Genomic DNA, 26,213 nt, shown 5'->3' with positions numbered 1-26,213 from the left:
TACCAGAACTGAGTTCCAGCTGGGAAAAAAAGCCCTGGTTATAGCCATCTTCTCCAATCTGTTGTTCCTCCAATATTTTGGACTATAATTCTCATCAGCCCCAGCCACTGTGGCGAATGGTGAGGGATGATGGGAGCTCTAGTCCAACGACATCTGAGGGGGGACTTGGTTGGGGAAGGCTGGACAAGAGGGTTCTCCCAGGATATATGTTCAACTTCCTCGCTGCTTCAGCCCTCACATTACTAAAACATGCAAGGTCAATTAAAGTACAAGTTGTTACTTAATTACTTCAGGCTGACACCCTTCAATTGGTGGGATGTGAAAAATTGCCATTTCTCTTTATTACACTTTTATAGTGCCCTTCCTCCGTGGCGCCAGGATGGCATATATACAAGGTTCTCCTCGGCCTATGTGACGCCGAGACAAACATGGCCAACTTTTTCTACAGGCTGGCACTGTGCTGTGCTTACAGGTTGTACTGTACTGTGCTTACTTCCAACAGGTCATCTGACCCTTCTTTTGCACATACAATGCCAGGTACTTCGTTACCAGTCAAACCCGACATTTGCAATGGTACAAAACATCAGGATCTACTGCTGTGGCATTTGCGCACACACACCCCTGTGGAAAAAGCCCACAAGCTGGCCTCCTTATGTGCGGGATTCAGTTTCCAGCATGGTTCCGAAAATATCCTCAAATTGACCAATACCTTATAATGGATGTGAAAAGGAAAGCCCTGCTTGTGGTGGTACGATGGACATTTGCCACAATGCAACTCTGGCAGGGGGGGGAAGGGGGGCAGGTGAAGAGAGAGAGAGAGAATATAAGCCTAGAAACTGGAAACAGGTTCTGTGAACAAGCCATTAGTTTAGTTCAGAGAACCAGCAGCAGAATGTTTTTATTAGGTTTCCCAGCAAAAAGAGAAAAAAGAAAAAAGACACAGCTGTGGTAAATACTAATCGTAAACACAGGCCACACAACCATCTTTTTGTTTGATTCAGCCTGCGATCCCAACTCCACTTACCGTTTTTTTGAATTTAGCAGGGCTTACTCCTGAGTAGACATGACTAAGTATTGCACTGCCATCACCTGAGAACACAGAGAAGCTTCTCTCCTCCACTGGCAAACACACACACCACAAAATCTCAAAGCACACTCTGGTCAGTGTTCAAATACGGACTTGGGGCCTAACCTGGAGGCACGTTCACGGTCGGAGGTTTGGGGCATTTTGCTTTTAGACTTTGCAAAAGTTTGCACAACACGCCCCCCCCCTCCAAAAAAGAGCCACCCAAAGGGGCAGAAAGCGCAATCAAGAGGTTTCCCTCCTGCCCGCTGCCGCTGAAAAACAAATACGCAAAGAAGCGACGGGGACTTTTGCAAACTTCCACCAGAAACTCTTGACTCCCTCCCCCCAGAACCTTTTGCAAAAAAAAAAAAAAAACCCTCCCGGAATTGCTATGTCACATATGTCTCCCCACCACGCCGCTCTCTTTCCTCCCTCCCTCCCTCCCTGCGTTTGGTGCAACCCCTCGGCTGCTGCAATTTGCAAAAATGAAAAACCGAAGAGGCGAGTGCGGGGTGGAGGGAAAGCGCGCAGTGACCCTCCCCTCCATTTTGGGAAGGGGCGAATGAATGGGAGCCCGAACCCTGCCTGCCCGGGCACTTACAGGCGACGTAGGCGACCAGGGCGAGCCCCATGAGCAGCTTCATCCTCCTCCTCCTGTTGACGGCGGAGAGCACGCGCTGCAGCGCCCCTTTGCTCAGCATCCCCGGCGGGGCGGGCGGCGGCGGCACAGGGAGGCCCGGAGCGCAGCGGACGGAGCTCAGGCGCCGCCAAGCATCTGCCAAAAACACGACGCCGGGGTCCCCGGAGCGCCGCGCTACCACCAGCGGCAGCAGCAGCCGCTGACGACGAAGGATAGCCAATTCCCGGCCGCGGCGGCGACGACGCGCCTGCGCACACACGCCAAAGCTCCTCTTCCTTTCCTTCCTCGCCGGGTTCGGCCCGCTATTTCCAGGCGACGGAAGGGGAAGGAGATGACGCGGAGGTGGGAGGGCGTGAGGTCACGCTGGCTCACTGCGCATGCGTGGGGAGAGAGAGCGGGGGGCGTGCGTTGTGTTTTCTTTCTCGCTCGCTTTGGTGGGGAATTTTAGATTTGGAGTGGATAGAGGCGGTTGGTTTTGTTATGAAAATTTTATATATGTTGGAAGCCTCCCAGAGTGGCTGGGGCAACCCAGCCTGATGGGCGGGGTATAAATAAAATTGTTGTTGTTGGAAGAAGACGTCCCTGTTTTCATCAGAGAAACGTTGGAAGTTTTGCGCTGCAGGCAAACATCAGCACCGGCACCTTCTGCCCCTAAGGATCTTGCTACCTGTGTAATGATTAGTAAACACATGGGAAAAAACCTTTTGATGTCCTAAAGCAGGCATCCCCAAACTTCGGCCCTCCAGATGTTTTGGACTACAATTCCCATCTTCCCCGACCACTGGTCCTGTTAAGCTAAGGATCATGGGAGTTGTAGGCCAAAACATCTGGAGGGCCGCAGTTTGGGGATGCCTGTCCAAAAGGAAGCCCTTAAAACAACATACCATCCAACTTTTCTCCAATGAAAATAGGGGCATTCTATTCCATCATCATCATTTTGCTATTTATACCACACACATTTTACTGGGTTCCCCATCCTCTTTGGGCAGCTTCCAACATCTATAAAAACATGATAAAACATTAAACATAAAAAACCCCATCCCTATAGTATACAGGATTGCCTTGAGATGTTCTAAAGGTTGTATAGCAGACCCTCCAAGTGTCCCTATTTTCCAGGGGCGGTCCCAGATTTTCAGAAGCTGTCCCAGTTTCTGATTTGATCCTGGAATGTCCCACTTTTCCTAAGGATGTCCCTATTATCAGAAATGTTGGAGAGTATGGTAAGACATCCCTATTTTCATCGGAGAAATGTTGGAGGGTATGGTATAGTTGTATAGATGAGGATCAGTGACCCTCTATCTGGTCACTAGGGTCCTACACCCCTCCCACCTCCTTCCCAATGCTAGGATGGTGTTGACTAAGCTTTGTGAAGGAGGAGAGAGGACTCTATGACCCTGACAGAGCTTTTGCGTCTCCTTCCCAAAGTCCAGGGCCTCGCTTACCCAGCCTGGGAAAGGCAGGATGAGGAATGTTGTTGAGGGCTACCACAAATGGCCTCAAGGGCTGCATGTGGCCCTTGGGATGGAGCACCTTGCTCTAACCACTGTACCACACCAGCACCTCACTACATCCAGTGTATTAAATTAGCAGAAATTGCTTGAGTTAATTATTATCTAAATCATATGATCATATACTTGAGTGGAATACAAAGGATGAGGAAACAAAAGACGTTATGATTAAGTGGGCTATGGATTTTGGACACAATATTGAAATTGACTTATGGCTTAATCAGGCATCCCCAAACTGCGGCCCTCCAGATGTTTTGGCCTACAACTCCCATGATCCCTAGCTAACAGGACCAGTGGTCAGGGATGGTGGGAACTGTAGTCCAAAACATCTGGAGGGCCAAAGTTTGGGGATGCCTGGCTTAAATTATGGAACCAATATATTAAATTTACAGCATGCACGGTACTGAAGGAGAACTTAATGAAAATGATGTACCGGTGGCACTTGACTCCAGTCAAGTTGGCCAAGATTTATAAGAAAAAAGACAAGAAATGTTGGAAATGTCGGTTGGAGGATGGGGATACATACCATATGTGGTAGCGTTGTAATGTGGTTAAGGTATTTTGGGAACAAATATACAACAAGCTAAAAAGATTACTAAAATATACATTCCCCAAAAAGCCGGAATTGTTTTTGTTGGGACTAATGGGGAAAGATATTAAAAAAGAGGATCAAAAAATACTTATGTATGCCACCACAGCGTCCAGGGTGCTACTGGTGCAAAGATGGAAAACAACAGAGGTTCCAACTGCAGAGGAGTGGAGGGTCAAAATGGTAGAATATCTGGAATTGGCCAAACTGACTGGAAAAGTAAGAGAACAAAAAGATCAGGAAGCCCAAAAAGAATGGAGAAAATTTACAGAATATCTTAAAAAAACATGGTAAACCAACAATAACACTAATTGGCATGAATTAACATCTACAACTGTAATAATGGAACATAACTGAGATTTTGATGAAAGAGAAAATATATAGAAACGAAGGATGAAGAGCAGGTAATAGATAAAAGAGGATAGAAAACCAAATGTAAAAGAAGGTGGAAGTCTGGTTTGGCGGAACTAAAGGAGAAAGACAATACGAAAAGATGTTAAGATAATAAAGGGGATGGGGAAAGGGTTTTTTTTCCATTTTTCCATTTTTTCTCTTTTATTATATTTTGTGAAATAACGGTTATTGGCATTGTAATTGTAGTCTTGAATATATCTTGATATTATTTTGGTATGGATATTTACTTTGAAGAAGAACACATAAGCCTGTATTAGGAATTATGTATGAAAATCAATAAAAAGTATTTAAAAAGAAAAAAGAAATTGCTTGAGTTAATATGATGGGAGGTAAGACAACATACTTATTTCAGTAACAATTCCTAGATGCCAAATCACAATTAGATGATGGTATCATCTTGACCACTTCAGGCATTTGCTGTCTTAAGACAGTGCTTTACAAAAACTCTGATTCCGTGAAGTCCTTTCTACATCATTCTTCCCTGCAGGGGAATCCCATATCTGCCGCAAACCCCTGAGCATTGCACAGGATTCTGGGTATGGTTTTAAGCAATAGTTCACATAGGACACCAGCCTGTGGCGGGCTGATAATACGCCCTCAAACACTCACCCTGCAGCTTCATGTTGCGGAAGAAGATCAGTAGTGTTGGGAAGTTGTCCTTCCGGGAGATTTGTTTACTATTACAGGCTTTCAGCTTGCAAGAATCCGTGGTTACCCACACCAGTTTGAAAAACACTGCCTTGTTTGAAATTGCACGCATAATACCTTTCCTGGTAAAGCTTTTGTGCAATCCTTCCTTCCTGACTTCAACAGCAGTTACTTCATTTGTTTCTGATTTATTAGCAGCTGTCCTTCTGGAAGGACAGGTAAAAGGCAAAGGACCCCTGGATAGTTAAGTCCAGTCAAAGGCGACTATGGGGTTGTGGCGCTCATCTCGCTTTCAGGCCGAGGGAGCCAGCGTTTGTCCACACACAGCTTTCCGGGTCATGTGGCCAGCATGACTAAACTGCTACTGGCACAATGGAACACCGTGACGGAAACCAGAGCGCACGGAAACAGTATTTTCCTTCCCGCTGCAGTGGTACCTGTTTATCTACTTGCACTGGTATGCTTTCGAACTGCTAGATTGACAGCAGCTGGGACAGAGCAATGGGATTCGAACTGCCGACCTTCCAATCAGCAACCCCAAGAGTAGGGCCGGATTTAGGTTTGATGAGGCCCTAAGCTACTGAAGGTAATGGGGCCCTTTTTATGTCCAGCTGTCCTTTGTCAACAACAAATTGTCACTGGTTTTTGTGTTGAATATATGCTATATGGTAATTTATGGACCTAATAGGTATCTAAAGCCATTCGCACATAACAAATTGTTTATTTTTTCAAAGTAATTGTTGAACTGAAATACAATTAAGAAGAAGTATGTCAATACTGTAGTGAAATACAATTAAGAAGTATAGTACAGAAATAGTGAAATAATTTTAAAGCTCTAACTATATGTAGGTTTTATTTTATTTGTTTTTTATCTTATATTTTGGAAATGTACATCCAGGTTTTTTCCTTTAATTTTTTTTGGGGGGGGCCCAAGAGACTGGGGCCCTAAGCTATAGCTTGTTTAGCTTATACGTAAATCTGGTACTACTCAAGAGGCTCAGTGGTTTAGACCATAGTGCCACCCGCTCCCCTGGAAGGACAGGTACTTAGGACAGGTCTCTATAATGCAACCTTTCACTGAACGACCTCTCTAACAGTTTTACACCTGTTGTTGCAACAGTGCCTTCAGAATGAAACTGATGGTGTGTTTGTGTATATGGCCAGCAGGCAGTTCGGTATCTGGGGGGTGGCGCCCCCTATCGCACTCTTGAGAGGCTCTTCATACATTTGGTAACAACTTGTGTCAAAGTTTTAGAACTCCTAGCTGCATATGTTCTTATGAACTCCTATGTGATTCCAGAAAAGGTATTGTTGGGATAAACTCAGCTCGACTGATCCCAGTTTTAAGTGTTCTCCTTCACTCCCACTTCCAGTGGATTCTGTCTAGCAAAGCCTTGTCACTGCTGAGTAAAGTCTCTTATTCTTACCTTCATGTTGGATTTTCCCCAATTGCTAATAATTCTGCATAAAGAAGAAACAGTAAAACTCTCTCTTATGTGCATATGTGTGCTCTCACACACCAGCCTTTCAATTCCCACTGAAAAGCAAAGCAATTCACACCAAGCAACCTTGTTGCAGCATCGTTTTTTCATCCCTTTCTCTGCTGCTGGGGTCCCTGGGGTAGACTTTGCAGTTAACTATTAAATTGCCGCGTAGTTATACTTTCTCAATAAAAATCAATTGTTGAGAAGTTCTTGTCTCATCGCTTGCTCTCCCAAGCAATGAGCACTCTCATGTCACAATGCATAATTACGCTGCAATCCTGTGTATATTCGTAGCCGTGCTAGTTTCTGAGCCAGTTGCACCAGACAGACAACAGCCTGCCCTCTGGCAAAACAGAGCTGAGGCTGCAGTGGGAAACCCTCAGTATGTTTGAGCTATATTCTTCCCAGTCTTTTCTATTCCTGAAGGGCATATTCCCTGACGTAACTGGTGTGTGTGTGTGTAGGGGCATTTGTCTCATGTAAGCATGATAACAGCAATTTGAAGGACTTTCGTTAGACATTCCCAATGGTCTCTTCTCTTGTTTCCAACTCTATCCTGTTTTCAAACTGTTCCTTTGCTTATCAGTGATATGTGTCGTCTTCTGAAGGTTGGGTTAAAGGCCATTGGGGGGGGGGAATCCCAATATCCTCCACTCACTATAAGGACTATTCAGGGCCTAGTCCCTGCCCACTCATTCACAATTTGCGAAAGACTGGCAAATAGTTCAGTAAGAGATTTTATAAGCAACATTGTGCCTGGGTGAAGAGCACATGATGAATTTGACCGTTCCCTGTGGCTGTCTGTGATACAAGGGCTAATTCAGAACTCCTGCAAATGCCACTGCAGAACATGAGTCAAAGAATGTGCATGTATTGCAAGAATGGGTAAAAGTAGTGCGTCTTCATGACAGCATTCACTGTGGTGGAGTATTGTTGTTTAGTCGTGTCCGACTCTTTGTGACCCCATGGCCCAGAGCATGCCAGGCACTCCTGTCTTCCACTGCCTCCCACAGTTTGGTCAGACTCATGTTCGCAGCTTCGAGAACACTGTCCAACCATCTCGTCCCCTTCTCCTTGTGCCCTCAATCTTTCCTGCCCCTCTTTTTTTTGCTGCCCATTACACTTTTATCAAAATATGAGTCCTGGCCCCTCATTTTAACCCCCCCCCCAAAAGAGCACTGAGTAAAAGGATGCTTTCTCCTTTTAGTTTTCAAATCAGCATCAAGTCTGAAAGTCATCTTCTTCCACGCACAATTTTCCCCTTTGTTTTCATCTTTGGGGCTCTCAAGTTTTCAGTCGGACGTTTTTGTCTTAAGAGGGAGGGATAGGGCCAAGGGATAAACTGTTCCTTTGCTTATCAGTGATATGTGTCGTCTTCTGAAGGTTGGGTTAGAGGCCATCCGGGGGGGAAATATCCCAATATCCTCCACTCTGTAAAGGTGGCTGCTATTTGCTATGTGTCATTACTTTGTATGCTTAACATATTATTCTACCCTGCTTCGACTGAGAAATCTTTGAGGTAGCTTGAAACAGAAAAGCAAAATGTAAGTCAATAATAAATATCCACACAAATCTGAAAAGCAGTGTTGAACAGCAAATAAAGGTCCAGATTCAGCTACCTGGTTCTGTTATTGGACTCCTGCTAGCACAACAGGGGCTTCTTCCTTCTACCTCCTATGCACTCCCACACCAGTGGCGGAGCTTCATGCTCCGGCACCAGGGGGCAGAGAACAGGCAGGAGCAGGGCTGACATGCGTCCCAGGGGCATGGCGCACCGCCCGCCGGGGCGTGGTGCGTGTCCTTGGGGTGTGGCACGCCACCTGCGGGGGCGTGGTGCCCAGTGCGTGGGGGGGAGCCACGATGGCACTCCACCAGGATTATGCTGCTGCGGGCGGTGTGCTCCGCCTGCACTCCTCTTCCTCCGCCAGTGCCCACAGCTCCCCCAAAATTTGCTCTGTCAGGACAGCATGCAGGGGAAGGAAAGGGTGAGTATTGTTCTCCTGAGTGCTATGTTGAATTCCACCCCCTCCCCACACACAAAAAAATCCGTTAGGACTCAGAAATAAGTCTCATTGAACTCAAAGGGTCTTACCTTTTGTGTGTATAAGATAGAAATCTAAAAAGCAGCAGGCTACGAAACACCGAATAGAAATGCCTGGGCAAATAAAATGTACCTGACACATGACCCTCGTAAAGTTCCTGGGTGTAAGGACCGTGTTCCATAATCGTGGTGCCACCAGAAGAACACCTGTGCATATTAACAATGAAGAAGAGAGCAAGAGAAATGAGGAACAGGACTGTCTAATAATGTGATATTTCCTGACGCTGACATCGTAGCTAAGTGGAAGTGTTTGTGGTAATTGCAACACTGGGCTATGTTTGAAGTCTGTGTGGTGGGGGAGTGGGTGTTTTGCATCAATGTAAAGCTGCTGTTCTTGCTGGAAATATTTCTCTGTTGTTCCAGAGTGTATGCACAGACAAGAATGTGGGCAATGGAGGCAGACAGACTGTGTAACAAATGATAACAGGGATTAAAGAGTAAGCAATCACCCAGTGATCTTCTGGCAGACTGTACAGGGGCTTTCCCATTACTGATCACTACATTTTTCTGCAATAGATTTGTAAGTTATACAAAGCTGACTTTTTTTTTTTAGGGTGGCATTCAACTACATTTTACCCAGAATAGACCCATTAACATTATGCCCATGGCTAAATAAGGCCCATTAGCCTTAAATAGTGCTCCTCTGAGTTAAAATTAGTGCCATGCCACCCCTGGGGTCAAACTGGATGTGACATGCGAAATTCATGATCAGGAACTCTTGCACTATTTATTAAGTAAAATGCAGCCATCAGGCAGGGTTGGCAAAGCAAAGGTTTGAATGCGGAGAATTCTAGTTCAATCCCTGCTTTCTCCAAGGCTAGGAAAGTCTCTACTCTAGTCGGTGAGGAGAAAAATGAACTACATGGATCTATGAGCTGACACAGCAAATAGCATGTTCCTATGTTTATATAATATTTAATGTAATCACTAGTCATTTATTTCACACCTTTGTTATTGGCTTTCTTAATTACACTTAGGGATGCGGGTGGCACTGCGGTTTAAACCACAGAGCCTAGGGCTTGCCGATTGGAAGGTTGGCGGTTCGAATCCCCATGACGGGGTGAACTCCTGTTGCTCAGTCCCAGCTCCTGCCCACCAAGCAGTTTGAAAACATGTCAAAGTGCAAGTAGATAAATAGGTACTGCTCCAGCGGGAAGGTAAACGGCGTTTCCGTGTGCTGCTCTGGTTCACCAGAAGCGGCTTGCTCATGCTGGCCACATGACCTGCAAGCTGTCTGTGGACTAACACCAGCTCCCTCGGCCTATAGAGCGAGATGAGCACCGCAACCCCAGAGTCATCCGCGACTGGACCTGGTCAGGGGTACCTTTACCTTTACCTTTTAATTACACTTGAGCAGTGCTTTATTTTAGCATTGCACACAATTTTGCTCTTCCAATTGTCGAGTGTTAATACAGTGGTACCTCATGTTGTGTATGGGATCCGTTCCGGAGCCCCGTACACAATATGAGCAGTATGCAACATGAAGTGCCGCGTCTGCACATGTGCGCGGTGTGATTTGGTGCTTCTGTGCATGCACATGACATCATTTGTTGCGTCTGTGCACGCTCGAACCACCAAACCCAGAAGTAACATGTTCCGGTACTTCTGGGTTCAGCGCGTATGTATCCCGGGTCATACGCAACCCACAGCATTTGTAACAAGAGGTATGACTGTATTGCTATGCAATTTCCACCATAAATTACTGGTGATCATTCGTTTATAACTGTCTAACTATGTTTATTACTGGGAACATTTCCAAATCCTGAAGATTTGTGTTTGACTTCTCATGGCTTGCAAAGAAAGAAACCATGGATGATGGGTCATGCTTAATGGTAAGCCAGAATTCTGAGCGGTGAGACATTTTAAATCTCAGAAGGGCTGTCGCATGGATGATGGAGCAAGCATGTTTTCTGCTGCTCCAGAGAGTGGGACCTGAACCAATGGATTCAGATAGGAGACACCGACTAAACATTAGAAAGAACTGTCTGATGTTAAGAGCTGTTTGATAGTGGAATGGACTACATCAGAAGATAGTGGACTCTCCTTCATTGGAGGCTTTTAAACAGAAGCGCGATGTTCTTCTGCAAGTACATCTTTCTTGATGTACTTACAAGGCTGCACATCTGGCAGTCGAAAACAGCACCACCAAGTGTCGCTTTTGGAAAATGCACCAATGATTTCAATAAAACCATCAATAAAAGGAAATGCTGTACGTAAACAGTCCATGAAAAACAGGATATTGTAAAACAAATGTGAAAGTTACATAACTATTACTTTCTTTCCCTGACTGACCTGCCCCAAAAGGAAATCCAGCATCACCAAAAAGGGAAAAGGAATCTGGGTGTGTGTCATGGCAAAAAAATCAGACATATTTCAAGTTTGGGTGAAATTATTTTCCATCCCCACTTTCATATGATATAAACTTTTAATAATAATAATAATAATAATAATAATAATAATAATATATTATTATTATTATTATTTATACCCTGCCCATCTGGCTGGGTTTCCCCAGCCACTCTGGGCAGCTTCCAACAGAAAAATAAAATAAAATAATCTATTAAACATTAAAAGCCTCCCTAACAGGGCTGCCTTCAGATGTCTTCTAAAAATCTGGTAGCTGTTTTCCTCTTTGACATCTGATGGGAGGGCGTTCTACAGGGCAGGTGCCACTACCGAGAAGGCCCTCTGCCTGGTTCCCTGCAACTTGGCCTCTCGCAACGAGGGAACCACCAAAAGGCCCTCGGTACTGGACCTCATGTTCAGTGACTTAGAATATTTGTGTCCCCCCCCCCAGAATAAAGTCAAGAATAATGACTTCTAAAATAGGCTGCCCTTTATGTTTCTGATATGCCATACCCTCCAACATTTCTCTGATGAAAATAGGGAATGTCCCATTCCATAATTTTACTATTTACACCCCACACATCTTACTGGGTTGCCCCAGCCACTCTGGGCAGCTTCCAACATATATAAATAACATAATAAAACATTAAACCTAAAAAAAACCCCTTACCTATACAGGATTGCCTTCAGATGGCTCAGGGTCGGATAACTCCATACCCTCCAACATTTCTCCAATGAAAATAGGGACATCCAAAAAGTGGGACATTCCAGGATCAAATCAGAAATCAGGATGGCTTCTTTAAATCAGGGATATCACGGGAAAACAGGGACACTTGGAGGGTCTGATACGCTTCCCCTGCAAACAATGTTCAAGAACAAATTTACAAGTTTTTTTGTTATTGCATTCCCTCACCTCATCTCTCTTCCTTTGAGTTTGTTGGCCTCTTCTTCCTGTTTGCATGCACACAGAGCTCTGTGTCAGTACTCCTGCTGCTGTTTGTCTTCATTTTGGATGGAGCAGGATCCTAACCTCATGTAAACAGGAATTTCTTGTTCACAGGTGGTTCATTTGAGTAGAATTGCTTGCCATAGTGTCACAGAGGGGACAGCCACACTATACATTTAAAGCACCATGATTTTGTGGAAATGGTATCATAGAGCAGAAGTGGTCTATTGGCTTGGTTGTCTTCTGCTTTTTAAATTTAATTTTCACTCCATTTTCCAAATGTTTCTGCTACAGGCCTATGTGCTTAAGTGGGGTTTGAAAAATGCTTCATTTCTAATGGCTAGTTTTAAACCATACGCTTTTAGGAACTGGATTTTCGATCACAATGCTCTAACCCAGGCATAGGCAACCTCTGCCCTCCAGATGTTTTGGGACTGCAGTTCCCACCATCCCTGACCACTGGTCCTGTTAGCTAGGGATCATGGGAGTTGTAGTCCCAAAACATCTGGAGGGCCAACTTCCAACAGAGAGCTAAATTTGCACTGCCAGCTACGAAGTTGTGTTCTACTAATACCAAGAATTATAATGTATTATACATTTTAATCCAATGTTTCATTACCGCCTGGAGAATGGTACACATGGTCACTAATGGTTGTTCTGTGTTTCTCCGTGATTTTAATTAATGCGCTATACTGCAAATTATACATTCTATATGTTGTAAAGGCCTTTAGTTATGCACTGGTTGGTTTTGGCTGGAGATGTTGACATGATTATTTAAGATGTTTCAGAAGTAGTGCTGTTTTATGTTTTTGTGTAGTGTGGGTATTATATTTTATTTATTTTGCTTTAGAACTTTAAAAGCTGCAGTATAGATAGATATAAATGAAAGAAACAACAAAATGGAGGGGGGAAAGAAATTAAGTTGGAAATCTGGTAAAAAACCAACGTGGTGTGTCTGGGTCTTTCTTTTTGTGATATCTCAGCAAGCAGATCTAGAAAAAACAAACATTCATTCCAGTCTGCTTTGACAGCTTTACGATTTAATAATGGAAGTTCGTCTGTTGATCCAAGTGGGCACTATTTGCCTTTGAAATGAGTTTGCCAGAGTTCTCATTAAATGCTCAATTTTGTTTGTGTATTTCCTATTCTTATAGGTTGGGTCACCATTTTAAGGGCAAGCCTAAAACGATTTTGTTTATTCACATCCACTTTGCCCTTTTAAGCTATCCTGTCTTGTTTGGACAGCATTCCTAAGCCTTGCAAAGCAATTCTAGGAATCCATATTGTGTCACCAAAAATATTTATTAGACATTTTCAAAACCATTCCTGGAAACAGCAATTGACAATTGGTTCAAGGAGCACAGAAATCTCGAAGGTTCATGTCAGGCAGAGGGGGAGGGGATTGTGTAAATGACAAAAAACAACAACATTTAACTATAGAGGAATCCTTAACTAAGCACCAAACCTAAATTCACTTGCAAATTAATAATAATAATAATAATAATAATATTTATACTCCGCCCATCTGGCTGGGTTTTCCCAGCCACTCTGGGCGGCTCTCAACACGGTAAAACATCAAACATTAAAAACTTCCTTAAACAGGGCTGCCTTCAGATGTCTTCTAAAAGTCAGTTGTTTATTTCCTTGACATCTGATGGGAGGGCGTTCCACGGTGTGTGTGTGTGTGTGTGTGTGTGTGTGTGTGTGTGTGCAACTACCAAGATGCCTTCTGCTTGGGTTCCCTGTAACCTCACTTCTCGAGGGGAGGCTGAGGGAACCGCCAGAAGGCCCTCAGTGCTGGACCTCTGTGTCTGGGCTGAGCGATGGGGTGGAGATGTTCCTTCAAGTATACTGGGCCGAGGCCGTTTAGGGTTTTAAAATCAGCACCAACACTTTGAATTGCGCTTGGAAATGTACTGGGAGCCAATGTAGGTCTTTAAAGACCGGTGTTGTATGGTCTCTCTCGACGGTCACTCCCAGTCACCAGTCTAGCTGCCGCATTCTGGATTAGTTGTACAGTGGTACCTCTGCTTACGAATTTAATGCGTTCCGAATGCACATTCGAATGTCCAAAAAAAATGTAAGTCGAATCCCATAGGAATGCATTGGGAGAAAAAATTCGTAAGTCGAAGCAACCTTATCTAAAAATTCGTAAGTAGAAAAAATCCTATCTAAACTGCATCCAAGATGGTGGACGGAGCTCCGTTCGTAAGTAGAAACATTTGTAAGTAGAGTTATTTGTAAGTAGAGGTACCACTGTAGTTTCCAGGTCACCTTCAAAGCTAGCCCCACATAGAGTTCACTGCAGTAGTCCAAGCGGGAAATAACTAGAGCATGCACCACTCTGGCAAAACAGTCTGCAGGCAGGTACGGTCTCAGCCTGCGTACCAGATGGAGCTGGTAGACAAAGTGAAACAAGGTATTATTTAAAAAAAAACAACCAAGGCTTTGAACTTTCCGGTGCAAAGTGTGATTTTGTATCTCCCCTATATTAACCAGTAGGAAATTCAGGGCTGTCTGTAGTCAGGGGTGGAAATCTCAGGCCTTGGGGGCAGAATGTGTCCCTCTAAGCCACTACTGGCTGGCTGGCAGTGATTTTCCAGGGCTTGAGACATTCCCAGACATTCCCAATCCTACCTGAAGATGCTAAGGATTGAACCTGGAACTTTCTATAAGAAAACCAGGTGCACTACCATTGTGCTAGTAATAATACAGGCATTTTTCGGCCAACATACACGACAATTAATCTCGAGTATTTTATTATTATAAAGGTATCTGCTTTCAGTATTAGTGGGAGAACATGGAATGCCCATGCCATTTTACTATATACAAAGCTGTATGGCCTTAATGTATATAGCATGGTCCATTTTGGCCATTTATTTGTTCACATAGGATGCTGCATATGTTTGCTGTTGCTGGATTCAATCCCTGAATAGTTAGTGACAGAAACATTTCCTAGCAAGCTTTTCAGACTAAACAGGAAACAGCTGCCATCAACAGGTATTCGCTATAATCTCTGCAGTGTTTTGCTGTTGCTGTTGTTGTTTTAAAAAAGATTAAGCAAAGATACAATTCCCATTCGGAACCAATCACCACCCAACTCAGTTATTTTGCACAGAAGAGCAAGTCAACCTAATTAATTTCTCTCAATTCTTAGCAAATCCTTAGCTGTAAAAAGAATGACCACCTCTTCTAGGTATTGTAGCCTCTGTGGTCCTGATCCACAGAGTGGCTGGGAAAGACAAAACATTGTGGCAGCTGCAAATAGAGTTTGTTCTATGATTTAAATATCTTAGATAATAGGGTCAACTATATTACAAAGCTAATAATCCCAGACCAACGTAGGGCATTTATGCTAGCCCGACTGAATGTATTTCCCTCGGCATTTGTCAGGGGTAGATATCGGAACACTCCCAGAGACAAGAGATACTGTAGATGTTCTCTGAATGTGCCGGATAGTGCAGAGCATATTCTCTTTCATTGTCCACTCCACAGCATGCTGCGTGAACGTGTGTTGTCCCCCCTTCTGGGTGCTCTGACACCCCAGCATGGTGGAAATGTTGGATTCTGCCTGTCTGACATTGACAATAAGGTGACTGCAGGAGTAGCTGAGTTTTTGGCAGCAGTGTCTCAAGGAATAGTTTAATAGGAAGAAATCTCAGATTATACACACACACACACACACACACACACACACACACACACACACAATTAGTATATGCAGTTTACTGTTGCCGCTTTGTATGCATTTTAAATACTTTTGTATGTGATTCTTTTTCTTGCAATTCTATTTGTAAAATGCCTAATAAAGGTTTGATAGTAATAACAGAAGAGCAAGTCAACTTAATTAATTTCTCTCAATTCTTAGCAAATCCTTAGCTGTAAAAGAGTGACCACCTCTTCTAGGTATTGTAGCCTCTAAGGTCCTGATCCACAGAGTGGCTGGGGAAACTCAGCCAGATGGGCGGGGGATAAATAAAAATTATTATTATTATTGAACATTATTTCGGACAGAAGTGAATTGAATTAGGCTTGTAAACATTCATATAGCAGGCATGACATACTGCAATTGGTAGTAGCCTTTCCTGCTCAATTAGATGACTTGAACACACACACACACATTGTTAAAAACAAAATAAAAATCTGTTTATTTGCCTCTGCTGTGCTGGATCCATACCAGAATCGGGAAGCTGCTTTATCCTATTTTCTTATTCAGCAACACTGTCTGGAATATACCATTAATCCTCAGAAGAAACAAACAAAGGCAGTGGAATGCAAATAAGAGAACAAACCAAAATTATATCTTTAAGAATAAAAACCAATCAGACTCCTAGGGGGAAAAAAACAATCCCCAAATTAGCCTACTTTCTCGTAACTGCAACATCTGTGTGTGCATGTTTAAATTATATTTATTGGGGAATGTGCACTGAAAACAAGATTTAGTTCGAATCCCACTTAAGTGCTTCAGAAAGCTGACCTACATGGGGAAATGCACAAATGATTATGCCATTGTTGTTGTTTTTGTACTCTTTGAAAGAAAATTTGCAAGCATAGCAGGCCTTCCTGGGTCGATGCCAAATTTCATACATACAAACAGGTGTTCTCATGCAAATAGCCTTAACATTTTGAGTTTTCAAAAAGGAGTTGTTAATACTGTAACTTCATATATATTTTTGGCTCTTACATTTCTTTGAATGAAAATGGGGCCCATAATGGTAAATAACCCACAAAACATTCGACAGATTGGTGCAGGATTAATGAGTTGCAATGAGCAGGGAAACAGGTTTGAAGTTTTGTTTTCATTTCCTGCTCATTTGACAGTGCCTGATAAATTCCTTCTACCTCACTCCCAAAAACAATGTGACTGGAGTAACAAAGGGGAGCCCTGTTGAAGTTATTCACTGGTTGGAATCCGGAACTGTCAATCACAAAATGCAACCTGTCTTCTTCCTTCCATCACCTGACAAGAGAGAGCATTGGGGTCTTTCAGTTTTCGCAGACGCACCAAGCTGTGTGCACACTCCCTTTTGCTCTGTGCCCAGTGCGCTCCTACTGCTGATTGGGCAAGTAGTGTACACATGACATTAGCTGTCCACCTATCCTGTTGTTTCTTATGAATTACTCCGCCCCCCGCCCCCAAACTAGCTTCGAACCAAATTGAAATACTGTAGCTGGCTTTTAAGCCAGTCATGCATGCACAGAACCATTCCCGAAGCTTCAAAAAGAGCCCTGTTTGGCGTGTGGGCTGCTTTGGATTGGGAGATGTAGGGGGAAGGTTTGTTTGAAGCCTCAGTATCAGCCAAGGTCATTTCAGAACTGTTGAGTAACGGTGCAAAGATTGTAATTAAAATGTGCATTTGTAGACTATTCTATGGCCTCCTGAAGGGTCTGGCAGAGTGTTTGTTGAAAGCCCGTCTACAACCCTCCAGAAATAATGAGAACTGTGCAATCAGACTCTGCAAAAAGAGTACATAAGGTTACACTTTTGTTTAAATTTGCTGACATTTAATGATTCCTACAAGAGAGGTGCACAAAGCAGAGCGATTGTTGTTTTGTTTATCTGGACTATACATTTTCCACAGAGTCAGGAGCGTTGGATCCTAGGGACCGAGCCCTTTTGCCCCCTCCCCAATATTTTTGGGGTAGGGGCCACACACCCCACCTAATGTCACAAAAGCACAGAGGTAAAGCACAAAGCCAAGAGTGGCTTGGCTTCAATGGTCAGCTCCTTCTCCTCCTGCTTTTGCGGCAGAGAGGAAGGAGGATCAAAACAGCATTACTAAATGTGTTTGTTGATTATACAATAGAAAGGCCAAGTTTTATTGTTGAGAGCTCAGGCTGAGAGTTAGCCTGACTTTCCCATAAACTCGTGTCTCCAATTCAAGATGCCGAATGTTCCTATGAGTTCCAAATGAATGAACTTCCCACCCCCACCTCAAATTGCATTAACTGGTATACACCTGCAACACTTCACTTATCTCATGAAGTCTGTTCTGGCCCAAGAAAGCTTATGTTGCAACAAATTTAAGGTGCCAGAAGACTTTTTATTGCTTTTAACTGGTACAAGTTACTTCTGCATCTAACCTGCAGGGGTCATGTCGTGACCAGGGTTGCCTTGTTATTCATACATTTGAAAGTTAAAAGGCAGCTGTTCACAGGATCAGACAAGGTCTAGTAATAGCATCACTGGGGGTAGGCGGAGAACCACCCTCCCAGAAACTAAATGAAGATAGCTGGGCCTGCTATTTGTGTGACTGAACTGCATTCTTCTAGGCATTTCCAGAAATGTGCATTTGACAATGTACACTCCTGATTATTATTTTTTGTAATGCCAAGCACTGCACGAATTAAAACCTCTAGACTAATCTAGTATTTTTTAATTAGAGTAAGTGTGAGGGACAGGGGATATCGCGAAGTCCCTCCCATCCTGAGTTCAAGCCCGTCCCCGAGCAAAGGGGAAAGCAGGGAGAGTTCCGATTCCAGTGGGGAAGCAGGAAGTCGTGTCCGAGGCTCAGGCAAGGTAGAGGAGCCAGGGTCCCAGGTGGGACAGGAAGGGGCAAGCAAGGGGGGAAGACCCATCCCTCCAACTCCAGAATTACGCAGGAAGAGGAGGGGCAAGAGGATGGGTCTGCCAAAGCTTTTGTGTTGGAGAAAGACGCGCCAAAAGCCATTAGGAGGTTCTGAAACCGACTGACAACATCGCTCCGTGTAAATAGCAATGACTTGAGCACTGTAAATACGCAGCACCAATAAAAGAATAAAATGCAGAGCTGCGTAGCGTCGTTACTCTGAAGTAGTCCACTCAGGCCACTGTGACAGCAACCTCCTAATCATTTTTGGGCTACTTCGGAGTTGCCGGGATGAGCGTGTCCGAGGCGGAGAAGTGGCGGCAGATTGCTGAGCAAGCCCAGCTAGAACTGCAACAGCTGTCGCTGCAGGCGCAGGGAGAATTGAAGGCAGCTAAAGAGGAGACTAAGAAGGTCCAGGACGACCGGCTACAACTTGCGGAACAGGTGAGAGAGCTCCAGGAAAAAGAGCAGCATTTAAGGGCGGTGGCGGTAGACCTCCAAAACAAGCTGGATGCAGAGAAAAACAAGGCGGGAGGGGCTCCCCAAGTCCAAGTGCTGCCAGGAAGGAGAGCAGGGACCCTTGTAAGCAAGTTCAATGGAGACCCGAAGGAGTTTCAGGGCTTTGAGACTGAGATCGTGTATGCTCTTGAGCTGCACCAGAATGAGTTCCCCGATGATGAGCACAGAGTAGCGTTTATTGTGGAACATCTCACCGGAGCAGCCAGGGAGTGGCTAAGACCATTAATCGCAACCAAGAATCCTTGCATGAAAAATGTCCAACAATTTCTAGAAGGTTTGAGGACGATGTATTCGTCCGATAGTCATTTGGACCAGACTAAGGAGGAACTGCATAATTTACGCCAAGGAAATATGACAGTTCGCGCATATTGGGCGAAATTCACCATGCTGGTGCACAGACTGGGGTGGGTTTTGGATTCGCCTCCCATGCAAGCTGCGTTTTACTTGGGTTTGAGCGAGGAGGTGAAGGATGAACTCTCGAGAGGTCCAAAGCCCAGTACTATGGATCAGCTGAGCAAAGCAGCTCTGGCGGTGGGGGTGAGGCAGGAATCCCGGTGGAACGACAAGCAAGCGACGCGCGCAAAGCGGGCTTGGTTCCCACGGTCGCAGGAGAAGCCACTCCCTCAACAACCCTTTCAAGCCACGCCTGGAGCCAGCCAGGACCAGGAGCCCATGCAGATTGATAGCGCGCGCGCGCGGGCTTTTCAAACCCCAGCGGCGCCAAGACGCAAGGAGGGAAGGGGCGGGAATTGCTTTCTCTGCAACTCACCCCAGCATCTCGTCAGAGACTGCCCACATCGCAGGGAGTGGCAAGGAAAGGCGGGAACGGTGGTGCCCTCCCCCACTGACGCAGCACCACAGCAGGGAAACGGGAAAGCCTGGCTGCAGGAGACAAGGGGCAGCAGCCAGGCACAGTCAGCAGACAACAGCCCCAGCCCGCCCACCCGCACAGAGAGGTGCAGAGCCAGCCCACCCCTCCCAGAGCAGGAGTGGTTCTAGAAGTGACGCTAACGCTCCCAAATGGCTATCCCCTGACGGTCCTCGCCTTAATTGACAGTGGGGCGTCCGCCAACTTCTTCTCGAGAAGCTTTGCAGAAGAGCACCAAATCCAGCTTTTGCAGTTGGATTTTCCTCTGCACGTGGCAACCATTGACGGCAGGGAGCTGCTGGGAGGGGCCATCACACATCAAACCCCCCCCATGAGAATGACGGTGGGAAGGCACTCAGAGACACTGGCGTTCAACGTCACCACCATCTCAGACCCCCCCATCGTCTTGGGCATGAGCTGGCTGGCGCGCCACGACCCCTCCATCAGTTGGCACCAGAGGTGCATCACGTTTGGGTCGGACTTTTGTCTGGAACATTGCATGCAGCACCAACCAGGGGAGGGGCCTCCAATAGCCACGGTGGCCACCATGCATATCAAAGGGGGTGAGGCAATACCCAAGCAGTACTGGGACCTGCAGGAGGTCTTCAGCGAAGCGGAGTCCGACCACCTACCCCCGCACAGGCCTTTTGACTGCCAGATCAACCTGGTGCCAGGGGCGACGATACCCCCAGCCAAGCTGTACGCCATGTCAGACCAGGAGCTGGAGGATCTGCGCGCTTTCATCGACAAGAACCTCAAGCGGGGGTTCATAAGGGAAAGCAAGGCAGCAGGGGGCAGCCCGGTCTTCTGGGTGGACAAGAAAGACACGCAACAGCGCCGTCTTGTGGTGGACTTTAGACGGCTGAATTCGGTGACAGAGCCAGTGGCTTTCCCCATGCCCAGAGTGGATGATCTCCTGACAGCGGCACGCAGGGGCAAGATTTTCACCAAGCTGGACCTAAGGGGGGCGTACAACTTGATCAGGATCCGGGAAGGAGATGAATGGAAAACCACGATGTTCACGCCTCTGGGCTCTTTTGAATATCTGGTGATGCCCTTCGGTTTGCAAGGGGGCTCAGCATGCTTCCAGGCCTTCATGCACCACGTCCTGGGGTCCCTCCTCTTCAGGAAATGCTTGGTCTTCCTAGATGACATCCTTATCTACTCGAATGACCCAGTGCAGCATGTGAAAGATGTCAGAGAGGTGTTGCAACGCCTGAAGGAGAACCACCTGTATGTGAAGCTGGAGAAGTGCAAGTTTCACACCAAAGAGGTGGACTTCCTGGGCTACAAGCTGTCAGACAAGGGGCTGGCGATGGACAAGGACAAGGTGCAGGCCATCCTGGACTGGCACAGCCCCAGGACGCGCAAAGATGCCCAACGCCTACTAGGCTTCGCTAACTTCTACAGGAAGTTCATCAAGAACTTCTCTCGCGTTACGGCTCCCATCACGGACTGCCTGAGAGGCAAGCAGAAGTTCAAGTGGACACCAGAGGCGCAAGCAGCGTTCGAAAGCCTCAAGAGAGTGTTCGCCTCAGACCAAAACCTGTTCCATGTGGTGCAGGACGCGCCCCTACGCATTGAGACAGATGCTTCTGAAAAAGCTGTGGGCGCAATTTTGTTGCAACTGGACGCCAACAGGGAGTGGAGACCCTGTGCCTTCTTCTCCAGGAAGCTGACACAGCCTGAACGCAACTACACAGTGTTTGATAGGGAACTTCTTGCGATCTACGCGGCGTTCCAGCACTGGCGACACTTCCTGGTGGGCGCAAAGCACCCCATCCAGGTGTGCACAGACCACAAGAACCTGGAGTTCTGGAGAACTGCCAGGGTGCTCAACCAGCGGCAGATACGGTGGGCAGAGTTCTTCTCGAACTTCAACTTCTCCATCCACTACATCCCGGGGGAGCAGAATGTCAGGGCGGATGCCCTCTCCCGCAAGCCAGAGTACATGGAGGAGGAGGCGCCACCAGCCCCAAGGCACATTTTCCCCCCGTCGGCATGGTCCTGCGGAGCAGCTGTGGTGAGCGAGGCAGAACTCACAGCTCTGACGGCAGCGGATGAATTTGCCAACCGCATCTTCAGAGAACTGAGAGGGGGGAGGGAGCAGGCAAAAGACTTTGCAGAACGCAGAGGGCTGCTTTTCTACAAGGGTGCGCTGTACCTGCCCACCACCCAGCTTCGACGTACGGTCCTCAAGCAGATGCACGACAACCCTACAGCGGGGCATTTTGGAAGGGACAAAACCGCTCACCTAGTCATGAGACACTTCTGGTGGCCAGGGGTGCGGGAAGATGTTCGAGACTATGTAAGGGGCTGTACCACCTGCCAGCGGGCGAAGGTGGTCAGAGCAGCGCCACCAGGGTTGCTGGAGCCCTTAGCCACACCACACAGGCCGTGGGAAGTGGTGTCCATGGACTTCATCACAGATCTGCCTTCGTCCAGGGGTAAGACTGCAGTGTTGGTGGTGGTGGACCTTATGTCCAAAATGTGTCACTTTATACCGTGTGCCAGGGCAGTCTCGGCAGAAGAGACAGCCAAACTGTTTGTTGATCACATTTTCAGACTGCATGGATTACCTTTAAGGGTTATTTCGGATCGTGGCCGCCAATTTGTTTCCAGGTTCTGGCGGCGGCTCATGAACCTCCTGCAGGTGGAGGTCAGCTTGTCGACGGCTAGACACCCGCAGACCAACGGACAAGCGGAGAGGGTCAACGCCATTCTGCAGCAGTACCTGAGATGCTACGTCAGCCAGCGGCAAACGGACTGGGTGGATCGCTTGCCACTAGCAGAATTTGCCTACAACAATGCAGTGCACGTCTCCACAGGGGTGTCGCCCTTTAAGGCCAATTACGGGCGCGACCTCAGATCTTTCCCAGAGAGGGAGAGGGAGGAGGAGGAGGAGGAGGGCCCACAGGCTGAGGATTGGGCAGAGGAACTGGAGACGGTGCACCAGCAGCTCAGAGAACACTTGGAGAGGGCCAAGGAAGCGTACAAAAAGGGGGCAGATCGCCACAGGCGACAAGGGGAGGTCATCAGGGTGGGGGACAAGGTGTGGTTGTCCTCGGAGGGCCTTCCCACCAGAGGGAGGTGCAAAAAGCTGGCACCCAAAAGGCTGGGCCCCTTCACGGTCACGCAACAGGTAAACCCGGTGGCATACAGGCTGGCACTGCCAGAGGACATGAGGGTGCATCCAGTGTTTCATAGATCGCTGCTGTCGCCGTACAGGGAAAGCAGCAGGCTCCGAGACAGCGAACAAACCCCCGAGGGAGGGGGGGAGAGGGAAGGCAGGGAGCAACTCAATGAGGCCACGGCCATCCTGGATTCAAGGTGGGGGGTGGGGGGACTGGAGTACCTCATGGCATGGGAGGATGCTCCACCGTCCCAGAATGAATGGGTCCCAGCCACTCAGATACAGGAGGAATTCTTGGTGGAAGAATTTCACGCCCTCTTTCCCCACAGACCCAAGCCCTGGCACATGGAAAGGGAGGGGGAGGAGGAGGAGGCACGGGAGAGCAGCTCACCATGGCGCTGGGAAGCGGAGTTTGAGGAACCAGAGGATGAGGTATGGGTGTCACCGAGATCCACCCAGTCAGAGGAAGGAGCAGATTGGCAGAACGTTTTTACCCCCACCAGCTCTGACGCCACGGACTTTTTGGGATTCCCGTCCGCCCAGGCGGAAGGGGGGGGCTCGCAGGACTGGGGGGAGGTATTCACACCAACGGGCTCGGAGAGCACTGAGTTCTTAGGCTTCCAGTCGTCACCGACACATGGGGGGGGCCTGGGGAGGGGTGAAGGAGAGCTTGGGAGGGGGGTGGATGTGAGGGACAGGGGATATCGCGAAGTCCCTCCCATCCTGAGTTCAAGCCCGTCCCCGAGCAAAGGGGAAAGCAGGGAGAGTTCCGATTCCAGTGGGGAAGCAGGAAGTCGTGTCCGAGGCTCAGGCAAGGTAGAGGAGCCAGGGTCCCAGGTGGGACAGGAAGGGGCAAGCAAGGGGGGAAGACCCATCCCTCCAACTCCAGAATTACGCAGGAAGAGGAGGGGCAAGAGGATGGGTCTGCCAAAGCTTTTGTGTTGGAGAAAGACGCGCCAAAAGCCATTAGGAGGTTCTGAAACCGACTGACAACATCGCTCCGTGTAAATAGCAATGACTTGAGCACTGTAAATACGCAGCACCAATAAAAGAATAAAATGCAGAGCTGCGTAGCGTCGTTACTCTGAAGTAGTCCACTCAGGCCACTGTGACAGCAAGTATTTGCATCTTGGGGACTGCAGTTTGTTAAGGGTGCTGAACTCGCATTGCTATAATTACCAGCACTGTTATCCAACGGAAGTTCCCAGGACTCTTCGTAGTTACATCCTCAATATACATTTAAACCTCCCTCAAATAATAAGGGGGACTGTAGTTTGTTTAGAGCAGGGGTAGTCAACCTTTTTATACCTACAGCCCACTAATGCATCTTTCTTGATGGTAAAATTTCCTTACCGCTCACCAGTGCTTGACAGAAGGAGAATTCAGCTTGTGCCGTAGAACCCCCTACTGCCCACCTAGAACCCTGAAACGCTCACTAGTGGGTGGTAGGGACCAGGTTGACAAACCCTGGTTTAGAGTGAGCAGAATTTTACCCATGTGAGGTGTAAACGACAGTTCCAAAAGTGGGGTTTTTTTGGGGGGGGGGAAGGACCCATGAACTTTAAACATATGGTCTTGATGTTATCTTGTATCATCATCGTCAGTTTTAATTTGTATACCGTCTATTTCACAGCACTCAAGGCGGTTTGCAAGCTGAAGAAGCAAAGAATGTACACCTTATGACAATCTAATCCAATGCAAAAATGTGATAATAAAACATAAATTTAAAATAAGCAACTTATATCAAATAAAGTAATATTCAACAATCCATTAGAATAGTATAGAATATCAGCATATAAAAAATTAAACAGAAATCCAAAAATTTCTAAACTATAATCAATAAAGCAACGGCAAGTCACAGTGCATAAAATAATACATGTATCAATACCTTTGTTGCTGCTGTTTTAAAAAATACCTTCATTCTGAGTTCCCAAAAACATTTCTATGCCTTTTAGGGCACGGTAGTCTGCAGCCTTTGATGACCTTCAAACGCTTTGTCATTTCATCTCTGGTTTTAACAGATTGTCAATGCTTATTACTACACCTGAGGGAATTCTTTATTTGTCTGTAAACATCCCTTTGTCCCAGAGGAGACCCCTGCTGTTTAGCATGCTTGAAATTAGTGGCAAGCCTGGAGTTTATATCGCCATGATGGCATTCAGCTTACAAAGTCAGAGAACTTTTACTGCTCTACTGGGTTTTATATTACTTTGGGCCAGTACTAGTCATAGCTGCCAAGTTCTCCCCCTTTTTAAGGGAAATTCCCTTATGCTGAATAGGCTTCCTCGCGAGAAAAGGGAAAACTTGGCAGCTATGGTACTAGTGTTAATGTTGGATCGCCACAAGGACTCTTCACTGAAGTTCAAATACATAGCGCTAATGGGTTTAACTCCAGAAAAGTTACGTGGACAGCAAAGTCTGTTTGTGTTTGTTTGTTTATTTCTGTATACTGCCTTCAAAGGACATCTGTCCTAAAAGGCAGGGTAGAAATCTTCAAACAAAGATACAAATAAATAAATATGAATAAGAGAACGTTCCAACATGGGTCAAGCTGAACTGGAATGACACATGGGTCAAAAATGCCATGTAACCATTTCCTGCATTTTAGATGAAATATAGATACTGTTACCGCTTCCCCACTTCTTTGAGCAGTGAGAAGTTCCAGGGATGCAACACTTTCCTTTGGAAGGAAGTCACTGGAGGTTTATTGGCATGTATGGAAAATTCACATTTATTTACAACTATCCTCGTTGAGTACGGGCTGAGGTTATACCAGGGGTCCCCAAACTACGGCCCGGGGGCCGGATGCGGCCCAATTGGCCTCCCAATCCGGCCCGCGACGACCCCCGCCGCTTGCCGCCGCCGCCCGCTCTTACGGCGCGCAGCGCGGCGGCGCTCTTCCAGGTTGGAAAAAAGCGCCAAAAATCCTTTGTGCGCATGCATATGGGTCTCTCCCGACCAAGAAGAGGTCATTTCTGGTGCACTTCCGGATCGGGGGAGGCCCATACGCATGCGCACAAACAATTTCCGGCTTTTTTTCCGACCTGGAAGCGCGCCGCTGCGCCAGTAAGCGCCCGTGCGTATGCGCACGGGCGCGCACTCCCCCGCCCGCCGGCCCGCATGGGCACGCACTCCCCCGCCCTCCGGCCCGCCGCGCGATCGGCGTGGTGGGAACCGGCCCAAAGCCCGGTAAGTCTGGGGACCCCTGGGTTATACCTTGAGCAATCAAATGGACAGCTGAAATCCACTGCTCCCCCAAATGTTTTTCAATGTAGACAGACAGCCCAGTAGTCTAGGGCCTGTTTTCAGGGCCCAAATTCAGCTCCTTGTGTATCCCTCAGTTCCCTGATGACCTGATTTGTTTGCAGAGTGATTAGACAAC

At 46.8% G+C, this 26,213-nt stretch overlaps 1 protein-coding gene across 1 annotated transcript in view; it reads right to left on the bottom strand.

The window, feature by feature from the left end:
• UXS1 (UDP-glucuronate decarboxylase 1) overlaps positions 1-1,997 on the bottom strand; it is a 38,216-nt gene extending 36,219 nt beyond the window's left edge. The window contains exon 1 of the mRNA XM_035115065.2: positions 1,668-1,997. Coding sequence (XP_034970956.1) covers positions 1,668-1,767 — 100 coding nt within the window. The 5' untranslated portion in view covers positions 1,768-1,997. The remainder of the gene's footprint in view (positions 1-1,667) is intronic.
• Positions 1,998-26,213: the final 24,216 nt, after the last annotated feature.

This window comes from Zootoca vivipara, chromosome 4 (genome assembly GCF_963506605.1).
Source record: "Zootoca vivipara chromosome 4, rZooViv1.1, whole genome shotgun sequence".
NCBI classification, from domain to species: Eukaryota; Metazoa; Chordata; class Lepidosauria; order Squamata; family Lacertidae; genus Zootoca; species Zootoca vivipara.
This window is presented reverse-complemented; position numbering and strand designations above follow the sequence as displayed.